Raw genomic sequence first — 12,621 nt, 5'->3', positions numbered from 1 at the left:
AATTGATGTTTGCCTATTTAAATGAACTAAATTACATAAAAAAATCAAATGATTTTAATTAAAACTTAACAAGATTAGTTTATTTTTTTATTAAATTAAACTATAACTTATCATATTAAAAATTATGTTTAAAGATAACATTTTGGTTGATGGTAATTCTAATAGTTCGATTTAGTTTAGTGAAATTGTTTTAAAAATTGAAATTAATTTACATTAATTCACTTGGGTGATAAATTTCACTGGGTTCAGAGTACATGGACATGGTTTTTGAGGTAGGGACCCCTAAAGAAAACTTGGAATTTTGTTCTTATAAGTACATATATTTGATTTCAAAAGCTCTTATAAGTTCATATATTTGATTAATTGCATATTTTGTACTAATAATCTCATCATTATGCAAATTTCTTTATCTTCCATTTAAATGTTCTTTTAAAAATATTATATGTGCTACTTTTATTTTATTTTTGTCGATACTTGATTTGTCTAATTAATTAATTATCTATATTTTTTTCAGGAATCTATCAGTTATACTTTTTCTAAGTTAATTTATTATATGTATCTACTCCTTATTTATAATTTGTGGATAATCACTATTCACCTATCTCATTCACTCCTCTTAAATGGTGTGTCAGTATCAGATACTCACATCGGATATCGACACTCGTATGATACTTGTAAGATACGTATACGTAAAATGTCTAATTCAAAAAGTATTTGTTGAATTTCTGACAATTCTAATACGGTTCTAACATAATTTTATAAAGGAAAAATTCATTAATTTTCTAAAAACTCAAACTTATTGTATAAATTTTTATTATGATTATAAAAATAAAAAACAAATCTTTTTGATCAGTCATGAAAAATATCATTTTTTTCTGAAAAATAATTTAAAAACATATTTGTGTACATAAATCTTTATTGTCAATTTATATAATTCATAATTATATAATATATAGATCTATGTTCCCGTATCCTAATTTTAAATATTATACGTTTCTCCGTATAATTTCCTATTAGTGTCTCTGTGCCGCATAGTTATTCATTGAAAACCTATTTAATAAAATGTACTGCTAAAAACTGTTTATAAGTAAATATGTTATTTTAATACAGATGTTATAACCATTAATGGCATAAATCGAAAAAATAAACTATATTAAAAAACTTCAATCAATCACTTTTATATTTACCTACTATAAACCAAGTTCATAAATGTTTTTTTATTACAGTCTTTGTAGTTTTCTTTTCTTTAATTAATATTAGATGATTGAAAAGTAGGACTGGTACAAATTATGGATTATTATTATTTTTACGCTTTTTATGATAATTATCTTTTAATTAATTGCTTCTTATTTAGTATTATACATCTTTTTAGAGTAGTAATATTTGAGTTCCAAAATGAGACAGTTTTTTTTATCATTTCTTGATTCCATCATTTTCACATTTGGTAAGGATTTTAAATTTGTGTTTTTTTTTATATAAATATTATTTGATTTTATTATTTAGGTTTAATATTAATAATATATTGTATTAAAAAAACAAAAGCTACATTAATTTTAAAAAGGCAAATGATTTTGGTCCCCCTATTGTACACCACCTACCATTCCGGTCCCCCTTTCCCTTTATGGAACCTTCTCGTCTTTCTCTCTTGTTTTCTCTTTCCACCATGGATGCAGAAACTGTAAATTTTCTCAATTCCTATTCAACGGGACAAATTCCACTTTCAATCGCTTTCAATTGTTTTCCCTTTCTTTCAATTTTCTCCTTTTTCCTATTTTTACATAGGAAAAGGAGAATTTTTATAAAACAGATTTTGATTTGTGAGGGATTTGAGAAAGTGGCGAAAATTAACTTGGGGTACTCGAGGAAGAATCGCGTCTCAAATTTATAGCATCAGAATCGCGTTTTCAGTTATTAGGGTTCATTTATAGCATCAGAATCGCGTTTTGCGTTATTAGGGTTTAGGGTTTTAGGGCACTGTACTCACGATTTTACTCTAATATTGATTAAATTAAATGTTAATGATCAAACAAAACAAGTACTCTTATATTATTATATATAAATTGACACTTCTTCATTGAAGTTGTATCTTCAATCACGACTTAGTTTTTTTTTTTTTTTAATTAGCTCATTTGCGTAAATTCAAAATAGATTTGCACCATCTTACTAAAATAATATTACTTCTAAAGAAGGAGGGGGAAAAAGATTGAAATTAATGTGGAGAGAATCCTTTGAAGTGTAGTGTATAGAATTAATAGGTGAGAATATTCATTGGAAATTAACAAGCTAATTACATCATCCACTCATTTAAGTATTATTAACAACTTGTCTAATAAAGACAAAATAAGTCAATAAAGTTAATATTCAAGAATTCATTAAAATTGTAAATTATATTTAAAAACTTATAAAGAAGTTCAGTTATAATCCCTCTTTTATGGAATTAATCTTCAAAAATACTTAACCTAATTGGTATTTTAGAAATTTAATTAGGACCAAGAAACTAATTAGGACCAAGAAAAAAAAGTATTTTTAATAAATTTTGAAGTATAAATAAATTATTTGAAAATATAATATAAATGTTATTTCAAAATAATTAGTTGACTTTATTTTAATTAATATTCAATCTTAATTATATTTGATGGAAAATATAATTTGGACATTTTTTTCCACTAAGTTTTACTTTTCTAGTTCTATTTACTATTTTTAAATGTTTACTTCAAAAAAAAAAATTCTCATAATTAATTTTTTTTTACCTTGAAACAGACGTTATGTATTCAATTAAACTGTGGGGGCATTGGCACTACCAAATTGGTGGCAGTGAGAGTATCAATAATTAAGAATGAGTTGTTTTAGCCTTTAGCAAATGTCAACTATTATATATAAATCCCTTTCCCATCCATTCCAACATTGGTTATTTAAAAATTAATTATTGTTCATCTAAATTTAGTTACTGCTCATATGCATTTATTTGTATGTGTCTCTCTATACATATAAATGCATTTAATGTTACACTTACTAATCGAATTTTTTGTAAAATCACATAAATAAATTTTAAAATATAATTTCTTATAAAGATACAATGTGTGACACTTTTTAACGAAAAAATAATATAATATATACATATTGATTAAAATATATTGAATCTTGAATATAATTCAGTCTGGTTTGGTCTCAAAACACTCGAAAGGGACTGAAAATTAAGATGTTAAAATGGCATTCATTCATTTGGCGAAAATGTGGTAGCAGTTGAATTTCCTTAATATTTATGGTGGCCAGAGACATTGATATAAAGCTTATGCCAACGTGGATTCAAGGCTTGGGAAAAGACACAAGTTTCCCCAGACAAGCAACAAAAAAGAGAAAATCTACATGTGTCAAACAGAAAAACTAAGCATGAACTACATCTAGAAAGAAAAACATATTAACCAGATTAGTAAAGGGTGGAACAAAGTTTGTCCATGAAGGAAAGTTGATTAGCGAGCTCTCTTGTTACTGCAGGATGGACACTTGTATTGCTTGATGTGCTCTGCCCTGGCTGGGGTGATCTTCACGCATTTCCCATGGAACCACTTCTCGCATATGTCACAGCAAATCCAGAACTCATCAGTACCATAATTCTCACCACATGCCCCACACAAGGTCTCTCCATGTTCATCTTCATCATCTTGCTCCTGCTCTTGCTCTTCTACTACTTCTTCCTCATCCTTTGGTTGTTGTAACAATGCCTTTGACAGTCTTCCCTGGGTTTCAGAAACCCTCTGCTCCACCAGCCAACAATTAGATAAGAACACAAATAATATGAGTAAAAGAGAACCACAAACAAGATGACACTACCCATACAAGTCAGATACTCTTAAGCTCCTCCCACACATATTTGCAAGAACATCTATACAGAACCTAGTGACTGCTCCATTGACGGCCATTGATGATGAGATGCCGCTATCAATGAATGTCCACATTCTAATGTTCTTATACACTGAATTAAAAAAATAACAACGGAAAAACTTTATATTACATATTAGGATCCCTCAGTAGTATTTATCCTACACCATCTTTCATTTGAATGTGAGGTCAAAACTAATACAAAAAAAAAAGCAAAGGCTAAGGATAAAGTTCTTTTCTTAACAAATTGTAAGTGCAACACCTCAGTCTTTCAGAACAGATAATGATTGAAGGGTAAGTTATACTGTTTTGGGTGACAGGGTCTAGAATGAGGAAGAACTCTTTTACTTCTTGATCTAAATAGTCGTTTCCCTTTTAGCTTAAATCAATCAATTAAACTACTTGTGCTCTTTTCTTCTTCTTCTTCTCTTTTCCAATTCAGTGCCAGCCAGTTTAAATCATCACAGTTAATACTAAATGTTTGCACCTTGAAATGGCTTAGGCAAGGAATTGAAAGGTAAGCTGTAGCTACAACCCTTATTTCTAGCCTTTATCCTAACGTTTCTAGTTCTAAGTCTTAATATCAATTTTCATCTTAGCACATGCACCATCCCAAACCAATTCTCTATTTTTTTCTATTTGAAAGAAAATGGTGTATACAAAAGTTTCACATCGTTTAAGAATTGATAGTTTATAAACACTTTACACTCTCAACTCTTTGAACATCGTTTAAGGACAACTTTCACAGAAGCATGGGGCTTCAAAATTCACAATATCTTGAATACAGTGATAAACTTTATCAATGTTATCTTAAAATACTTAAGGTCGAAACATTGACCCTACTTGTGGGGACAAAAAGGAAGGTTCCAAACAACTACATTTAGCCGTCTATAGGAACAAAAAGGAGGGTTTGAGGTCACTCCTACCCTTTAGCTCTCAATTTGGGGGTTTGTTTTGATATGCAATAATTGACCTGAACAACATCTCAAAGTCAGAACAAAGGGTATGAAAGAATTAAAAACTGCAAAGAGGAAAAACTATCCGATAATCCATAGCTTCCCATACTTTAGGTTAAGGGTTATATGTTGGAGATACCATGATACGAAAGTCCTAAAACTTCTGAAAATACTTCCCAAGATGTTATACTGGTTATAATATTTAATGCACATGTAATACATTCTTTAATCCTTTACCAAGGGAACTTAAATTCAGAGAGGTTGCTAAAACTCTATAAACAGCCTACACCTGAAAAACATCCTGATTTTTTTTCATCACAGCTTGGAGAGTTAGGTATTTATGAACAAACTGTATTTACATTTCATGTCAAGGTTTGAGGAGAAAAAATTGTTTACCACTTTAGTGATAGACTTAGATTTGTTTCCACTGTTGTTTGAAACTGATGACTTCTCTTTAAGTGGCTTCTTTGCTCCACCACCAGCAACAACTTCAAATATTGTCGGTAGTTCATTGATCATACTGAATAGTCGTTTCCTGCATTACAAATGTCAAATCATGAGTAGATTGATGCATGAGAAAACATAATCAAATTACCAACTATCAAGAAAAAATACACAGCCTACTAAATGATGATGACAGAGAAAACATTCATGTAGTGTCAGATAGGAAGTCAACTAGGGAGATTCAATTCACATGAAACTAGTATTAAAAGCCCCTACTACTACTTTTTCTCCTTGCACCATCTTAAGACAAGCCAGTAAACAGTAGTCACGACACGACGCAGTTACTCCTTTCTCTCTCTCTCTCTCTCCTATTATTCCTCTTCAACATTTTTTTCTCAGAAAGAAAAAGGTAAAATGTGTTATTATATTCTTCAACATCTTCGCTATTCTCCATGGTGGGCAACTGCTTCTACAATGATTAGTCAGCAACAAAATTATAAATCAACTGAGATTAAAACAGTGATGCAGCCAAACTTGTACTCAGCAAGGAGGGTGGTGAAAGGAAAAACAAAAGTTAAAAGATCCCACAGGAACGTGACTGAACCAAGGTGATAAATCAGAAAAGTTTGAACTAAATTGCTTCCTTAGTTCCCTTATTTTCAACCTCATCTCGAACCAAATCCTTTACAAGTTGACATGAGATATATGAGTTATGCTCTGAGTAAGACATACCTGTCAGTTTTATCAAATCCAAATCTGGCTCCAAAATAAAAGGCAAGGGCAAGCAACCATGTATCACTATGAACAGCAACTAAAGATAGCCAGTCTTTTTCCTGCATGCCATCCCTAGCAAAGTTAATGCCTAAGACAGGCTCAGGAAGCTCAGGAGGAACTTCTTCAACAGGTAAATTTACTTCCCACTGCTCACTGGGTAATCCATATAAGCACAAATTCTCCTTCTCTGAAAGAATAAAACAAAGGATATATAGATAAAGCTCATACACAGATAAACTAGCTACAAAGGAAATAAATTTAATATGGATAAAATGACTGGTAATTCTACCTTTACAGAATACTTTTATTTGCAGCTAGAATAACTCCATAATATCTTTACTCCCGAAAAAAATTTACTGCCAAGAGATTTTTAAGAAGTATCAAGCATTTCATGTCATCCTATCTCTGCGGCTAGGGTAATGATACAATAATATCTCTCGGGGTGAATGATGCTAGGGATGGAAAAACAGTGCATTCCCCTCAACTATGTAACTTTGTAAGGTCGACGTAACCGATCACAAACCTTATGGGGAAAGCTAGCATCATACCAACCCTAGTGGCCTACTGTCATTCCTCAAGTGTCTATCATATATCCAAAGCCTACGGCAATATATTTTAATCATAGAAGGAAATAAGTACCGCAATATAATTTGCAGCTACATTGACTGATGATTAAAAAGAAGGCCATTCAACCAAAAAAAAAAAAAGAGGGCGTTCAAAGCTAACAGTCAAATGATAGAGAACAGTAAATTGTCATCGTCAAATGAAATAAATCCATGACCAAGTTACCACAACAAAGATAAAAGCCACCCATATTGAATTGACATCCCTTTAGCAAGAGCCTCAAGATGGGTACGGTGAAAATCAAACACTAGATAAAATAATCATGCTCGAATATCAACCTAATTTCAGTACATGTACTAGAAAAGTAAGAGCACCAGAAAAACCCAAGAGCCAGTAACTGCAAACCGCTAAAAAAAAACAATTCAAACCTAAAATCAGCGTAACTAACCAGGATCACATTGGCTGTAGAAATCTTCAACATCTGCAACAGCACAAACAGGCCGAAAACATTAAACGAGTACGACAAAAAAAAAATAAAAAAATCCAAAACCTTCATGCATTGAAATCTAAAAAAAAACAAGATCAAAATCCGTCACGTGAGACTCATCAGGCTGAAATTCCGTGAAGGCATAGAAAAGGGTTCGATTCATTCAACACAACAAACAGGCGTGACGTTCTGTTTCCCTCTAAAACCACAACCAACCGAATGTCGTAACGGAACAGTAACTGGTCGCAGGTTAACATGTCATTCTCAACAGAAAACGACAAAAAGAAAGAAACCGCTACAGTAGATCAGTGAACGATCCCTTGCCATGATTCGTGATTTGTGGTTATTATTTTTTTCCGGTTTCATAATTTGTTAACACATCGTGAAAAGAAAAGGAACAGGTATTTGCGAATAACAGTGGTGGATAAATGAATTTAACGGTGCATGTAACCGGAATTGGAAATTGAAACGTTACCGGCGGTGAGGGCTTTGATGATGCCTGCTCTTCGGCCCTTGAAATCCTCGAATATGTCTTCGACGGAGCGACTTCGCGCTTCCATTCTCCGAGAACGTGAAAACGAGGTCGTTTAGGGTCTCACCGCACTGCACAAACGCAACTTCGTTTCACGAAATTCAGAGAGAGAAGAGAGAATAAACGAAACGAAACGAAACGAAACGCAGTCGCAGGATTATGGTATGTGCTGCGTTTGAGTATAGTGGAGTGAAATTTATTTCATTTGCATGATGAACAATGAATCATCTTCCTTCGATTCTCTGCGCTCGCTTCCACTGCAACTAAGCTGCAACCTCACTGCTTCCACACAATTTTTATTTTCATTTTTTCTTTTTATTTTATTCCGTACAATGATTTTATCGTGTGGGACCCACCGAGTCACGCAACTTGCAACCGTCTCTTCTTTTTCTGTCTCGTCTTATCTTTTAATAAATAATATCGTTTTTTTAGGACTAATGTTTTCAAATTCTAACAAAAAATTAAATAAATATATAAAATACACGTATTAGTTAGAATAAAATAATTTTAAAAGATTATCTAGGAAAATATATATTGAATTTTTTTTCTCTAAAAATAAGAATATTAAATAAGTTTATGTCCCTTTCTGCGGTTCTATCCAAGTTTTTAAATTTAGTATTTATTGACATTTTCATATTTTATTCCATCGACATATATTAATATTATCACTCAAATTATAATATTTTCATCTGTCCATTAACGTATCTCAGTTTTTTAAGAAGCTGGTAACCAGGACAAAAATGATGATTTGCTTCTATTTTTTTGGTTGTCCTAATTAATATAATAAATAGTGCCAAATGACATCAAATTAATAGTTGGTATGTTATTATTAGTTTTTTTATTAGACGGTTCAATTTCACACACTAATTATCAAAATATATAAATTTTAAAAAATTATTGAATTGAGTATCTCGTGTCAACGTGTTTCACAAAATAATATGATTTAAATTGAAATTGTAAGTTACAAGGATCAGACATTCCTCTTAAATGATGTGTCTGTGTTGGACACGGACACCAATACTAACACTCGTGCAACATGTATCCAATTCAAAAAATATTTTTTGGATTTATGATAATTTTAGCACGGTTTTAACATAATTTTAAAAATGAGAAATACATTCATTTTTTAAAAACTCAAATTTATTGTATTAATTTTTATTATGATTATTAAAATAAGAAAAAAATTCTTTTGAACCAGTTATGAAAAATATTTTTCTGCTCTAAAAAAAATTTAAAATAATATTTGTGCAAATAAATCTTTATTGTCAATTTATAATTCATAATTATATAATATATTTTTTAGATTTATGATAATTCTAGCACAGTTTTAACACAATTTTAAAAATGAGAAATACATTCATTTTCTAAAAACTCAAATTTATTGTATTAATTTTATTATGATTATTAAAATAAAGAAAAAATTCTTTTGAACCAATCATAAAATATATTTTTCTGCTCTAAAAAAAATTTAAAATAAATCTTTATTGTTAATTTATAATTCATAATTATATAATATATAGATCTTATATCATTATGTCCTATATTTAAAAATTAAAAATATATTCATAAATGTGTCTTTATGTCATGTCGTATTACTGTATGTCGTATTACTGTCCGTATACAAATATATTTAAACTAAATTCATATCAGTTTAATCAGATTTCTATTGAAGTGTCACTTTAACCCATTTTATAACTTTTTAAAATTTTACTCATAACTAATAGTGTAAAATTGCACCTAATAGTAAAAAATGGCTATTATTAATATCTTCTTAGCATGCAGAAGTTGTTTTGTGTTTACTGTTGCACCTTTCATACGGTTGTTGCAGTTGTGACTATTATTTCAATAAACAACATTATCCACCAAAATATCTCTGTGAAGGAAAATGATTGGCCTATAGAAAATATCGGAACTACAGTTACAGAATTGGTATTAGAAACCAAACATTAGAAGCCACGTAAACCAGTTTCAACAAGACATGTTGCAGAATGGCATTAACATAGAAAAGCAATGTTATTGACAAATCAGTTTAAAACAACTTTAGCGTACACAACACGTCCATGTCAATGTCCATGGAAATCCAAACAAACAGCAATAAATAGCAACAGTGTAATGAATATGAGCCAAGGATGACTTCCCAATGGAGCACAACACTAGCAGAAGCCAGAGTTTAGTCATTCACATGTAGACAAATAGAGGGTGCTTCTGAGTGGTGCCACCACCCTTATCAGATGTATGATTCTGCATGTTTCTTGCATCACTGTTGGAAGCATATGTGGCATTGTCATCACCATCTCTGTAGTTTTCCATTTGATGCATGCTAGATTCTGCAGTATTTCCACGTGTACGAGTTGATTGTTGAAGCTTTTTAGTGTTGAGAAAGCGTCCACCAGCACCTCTTGCTCTCTTCAGTGCATGCAGGTGGCGGGACTCGTGAAGATAAGGCTGCATGATCACAGTGTTCTTAGTTTGGTTTAAGAGAAATGGTAGAGAGAAAACATAGACACGCTTATTACTTTCCGATCCTTGATGGGTTTGTTTTGTACTTCAAGTTTTGCTCGATTCTGTCTTCGCCTCAGAATAGCATGGTACTGCTTTGAATTCACGTATATGGGTTCTTCTGTAATGTCCAATTGCAGAGGAATTCGAATAGGAGCAGTTTCCACTGGCTGGACATTAGGAATCTCATCAGTGTTTTTCAGAATTGGTCTTCATGCTACAAGTGTCATGGTTTTGTTGTGCATGGTGATTAAATAATTTAGAGAACTAAAACTGTAAGAAACATGGCTCTTAAAAGAGGATGAAGAGAAATATAAGTAAAACTGAATTTTATGCATGTTGGAAGAAAATAGCATCCTATCAAACTCAATAGGAACTATGAAGGAATAGATAAGTAAAATACATTGACCAAATCATAAAGTGATCAAAACTGAAGATTGTTTTTTACTTCTTTAAGGTGAATCTCAATATACCAAAAAGTAGATAAGGTGACAAATAAACAGTAATGAAAAGAAAGACATGAATAATAATCTCTAATGAAGTACTAATTACCTTAAACTGTGAACCATATGAAGAAGCCATTAGGCTGCTATAGCCTGGATCAGCATAGTGACCTGCAATATGAGTCTGAAACACAAGTTTTAGGAAAACATATGCATGTATCTTCCATCCACAAGAACTTGAGGATATATCTACTTACAAGTGTTTGGCTGTGATCCAGTAGTGGAGGAGGGAAGGTGGAATCCTGATTCCCCATAAATGACCTGATGCCATGTGTTGAATCTGTAGAGCTATGCTCAACAGACATTTGACCTATTATCCAAAGCAGAGCAAATACTTATCAATATGGTATATCAAGTAACATGCAGGGAAGTTGACAAGAATTTTCTGATGCTGATTAAGCCATGTAATACAGTTTCCAATTTTGGAAGAAAATCTTCTATTATCCAATAGCCAATGCTGAGTGAGGAGATAGTGCAACATAGAATCACATCACAGTCATATAACTATAGTGCTCCATTTCATATCTATTGCAAAACAGTGTACTGCTACAGTATCTTGCAAAGCAGAAAGAAATGACAAGACAATACACTAGTTGATAAGTACAAGCATTCAGAATTATACAAAAAAGACAGGGTTTAAATCCAACTACCGGATTGTGATGAACCAAGTTTGGTAGAAGATTGACCCGAATGAGTCGAAGATGAATCCAGTTCTTGGAATTGAAAGCTCAATGTTTTGGTCCTGTGGCATTGTTGTGGCTGAGCATCCCCTTTTAAGCTCAAACTTCTGGATTCTGAAGGCCCCCATGATGGGCATCCAAGAACATTGGGTGATGTTGAATGAGAAGAAAATAGACCACAGTCTTTCTCACACAAGCAATTCATTGTTTTTCGATCTCTTGAACAATAATCCAATTGACTTCAAAAAAGAAAACAAAAAGGTAAATAGAATTGAAAAACAAAAAGATATAGAGGAAATGATCTGTGTTGAAGAACTCTTTGGGCTCTTCAATTCAATCAACAACAGTCAACAGTTAAGCTGAATATCAACCATGGAAATGCTTCAATGAACAACAAGTTCCTCAAATTCTCTTCTTCATCTTCCTTTCTTTTTCTAATTTATTTGTTTCCCTTTTCCTTAGATTTCCTATACAGGTGCATGGAATTTGGACTTCAATTGTGAAAAAAGAGGATAAACCAATAATAGGAAAATTAATCAATTTCACAAACATGGCTTTCAGGAAACAGTCACAGCTTACAAACTTATCACCTCAGGAAAGCATGAACAAAAGCCAATTAAATTAACCAAATAGAATACATGTAAATTGTTCCTCTTTAAAGTTTAATCCTGGAAATAGTGCAGTCTTCTGCAAAATAAGAAAGCTCACTATCTATCTAAGGAAGAATTACAAATGAAAGAAGAAAGAAAGCAAAGATAAAAGGAAAAGGAAAAAAGAAGGAAGAAGAGAGACACCTTGGAAGTTGGATGAATTGGAGAGGAATCAGAAGGTGTGCATGTCTTGTGGGTTGAAAGTTTGTAATCAAAGAAGAGTCTCTGAGTCACACATCACACTTGAATGAGTGCATCATTGTTTTAGTCTTTTTGGTCTCTTGGCTTTAGTGCTAAGTCTTGACCCTTAAAGTGACTTCTACTGAGTCTTAAAAACAGTGACTCTGTTGCATTAACACAAACCAACTACACTCATCTGCTACCTCCCCAACTTACCATGTTAAAGAGAGAAAAACCATTTTTCAAAATCAGAATCAAAGTTTCAAAATATCTTTGAATTAAAAATAATTTATGGTGATGCATTCAACTTTTGTAGTTTTCTTGTCCCTACTGATATTCCTTCTTGGCTGGTTTTGGAAAAATAAAATAAGAACTTTGTAATGGAGCATCAGCATCACACACTCTCATCATCATGCTTCCTTCTGCTATCATATGCTTTTCTTATTACACCTTCAATGCCTCCAAATTTTCAG

At 31.9% G+C, this 12,621-nt stretch overlaps 2 protein-coding genes across 4 annotated transcripts; both read right to left on the bottom strand.

Moving 5' to 3' along the window:
- Positions 1-3,194: 3,194 nt before the first annotated feature.
- LOC137835823 (PHD finger protein ALFIN-LIKE 3) lies at positions 3,195-7,949 on the bottom strand. Of its 2 annotated transcripts, XM_090302019.1 has the most exons (6): positions 7,580-7,827; positions 7,066-7,098; positions 6,343-6,409; positions 6,012-6,240; positions 5,232-5,370; positions 3,195-3,755 (listed from the first exon to the last, which is right to left on the bottom strand). In XM_090302019.1, exons 4-6 carry the CDS (start codon positions 6,116-6,118, stop codon positions 3,471-3,473), a joined length of 531 nt encoding a protein of 176 aa, XP_090158145.1. In that variant the 5' UTR covers positions 6,119-6,240; positions 6,343-6,409; positions 7,066-7,098; positions 7,580-7,827; the 3' UTR covers positions 3,195-3,470. The 2 variants fall into 2 exon arrangements, with proteins under 2 accessions (XP_090158145.1, XP_068500633.2); XM_068644532.2 differs by lacking the exon at positions 6,343-6,409 and having other exon boundaries at positions 7,580-7,949.
- A 1,652-nt stretch (positions 7,950-9,601) lies between these two features.
- Positions 9,602-12,342, bottom strand: LOC137835822 (nuclear transcription factor Y subunit A-8). Of its 2 annotated transcripts, none has more exons than XR_016521231.1 (6): positions 12,113-12,342; positions 11,289-11,557; positions 10,836-10,948; positions 10,688-10,762; positions 10,153-10,352; positions 9,602-10,081 (listed from the first exon to the last, which is right to left on the bottom strand). XR_016521231.1 is itself a non-coding variant. In XM_068644531.2 (6 exons), exons 2-6 carry the CDS (start codon positions 11,521-11,523, stop codon positions 9,815-9,817), a joined length of 843 nt encoding a protein of 280 aa, XP_068500632.2. In that variant the 5' UTR covers positions 11,524-11,557; positions 12,113-12,342; the 3' UTR covers positions 9,602-9,814. The 2 variants fall into 2 exon arrangements, 1 of the variants encoding a protein (XP_068500632.2); XM_068644531.2 differs by having other exon boundaries at positions 10,153-10,305.
- Between the last annotated feature and the right edge of the window lie 279 nt (positions 12,343-12,621).

This window comes from Phaseolus vulgaris, chromosome 5 (genome assembly GCF_051622355.1).
Source record: "Phaseolus vulgaris cultivar YP4 chromosome 5, ASM5162235v1, whole genome shotgun sequence".
Classification (NCBI taxonomy): Eukaryota; Viridiplantae; Streptophyta; class Magnoliopsida; order Fabales; family Fabaceae; genus Phaseolus; species Phaseolus vulgaris.
Note: the sequence above shows the minus strand (reverse complement) of the source record. Positions and strands in the feature narration are given on the sequence as shown.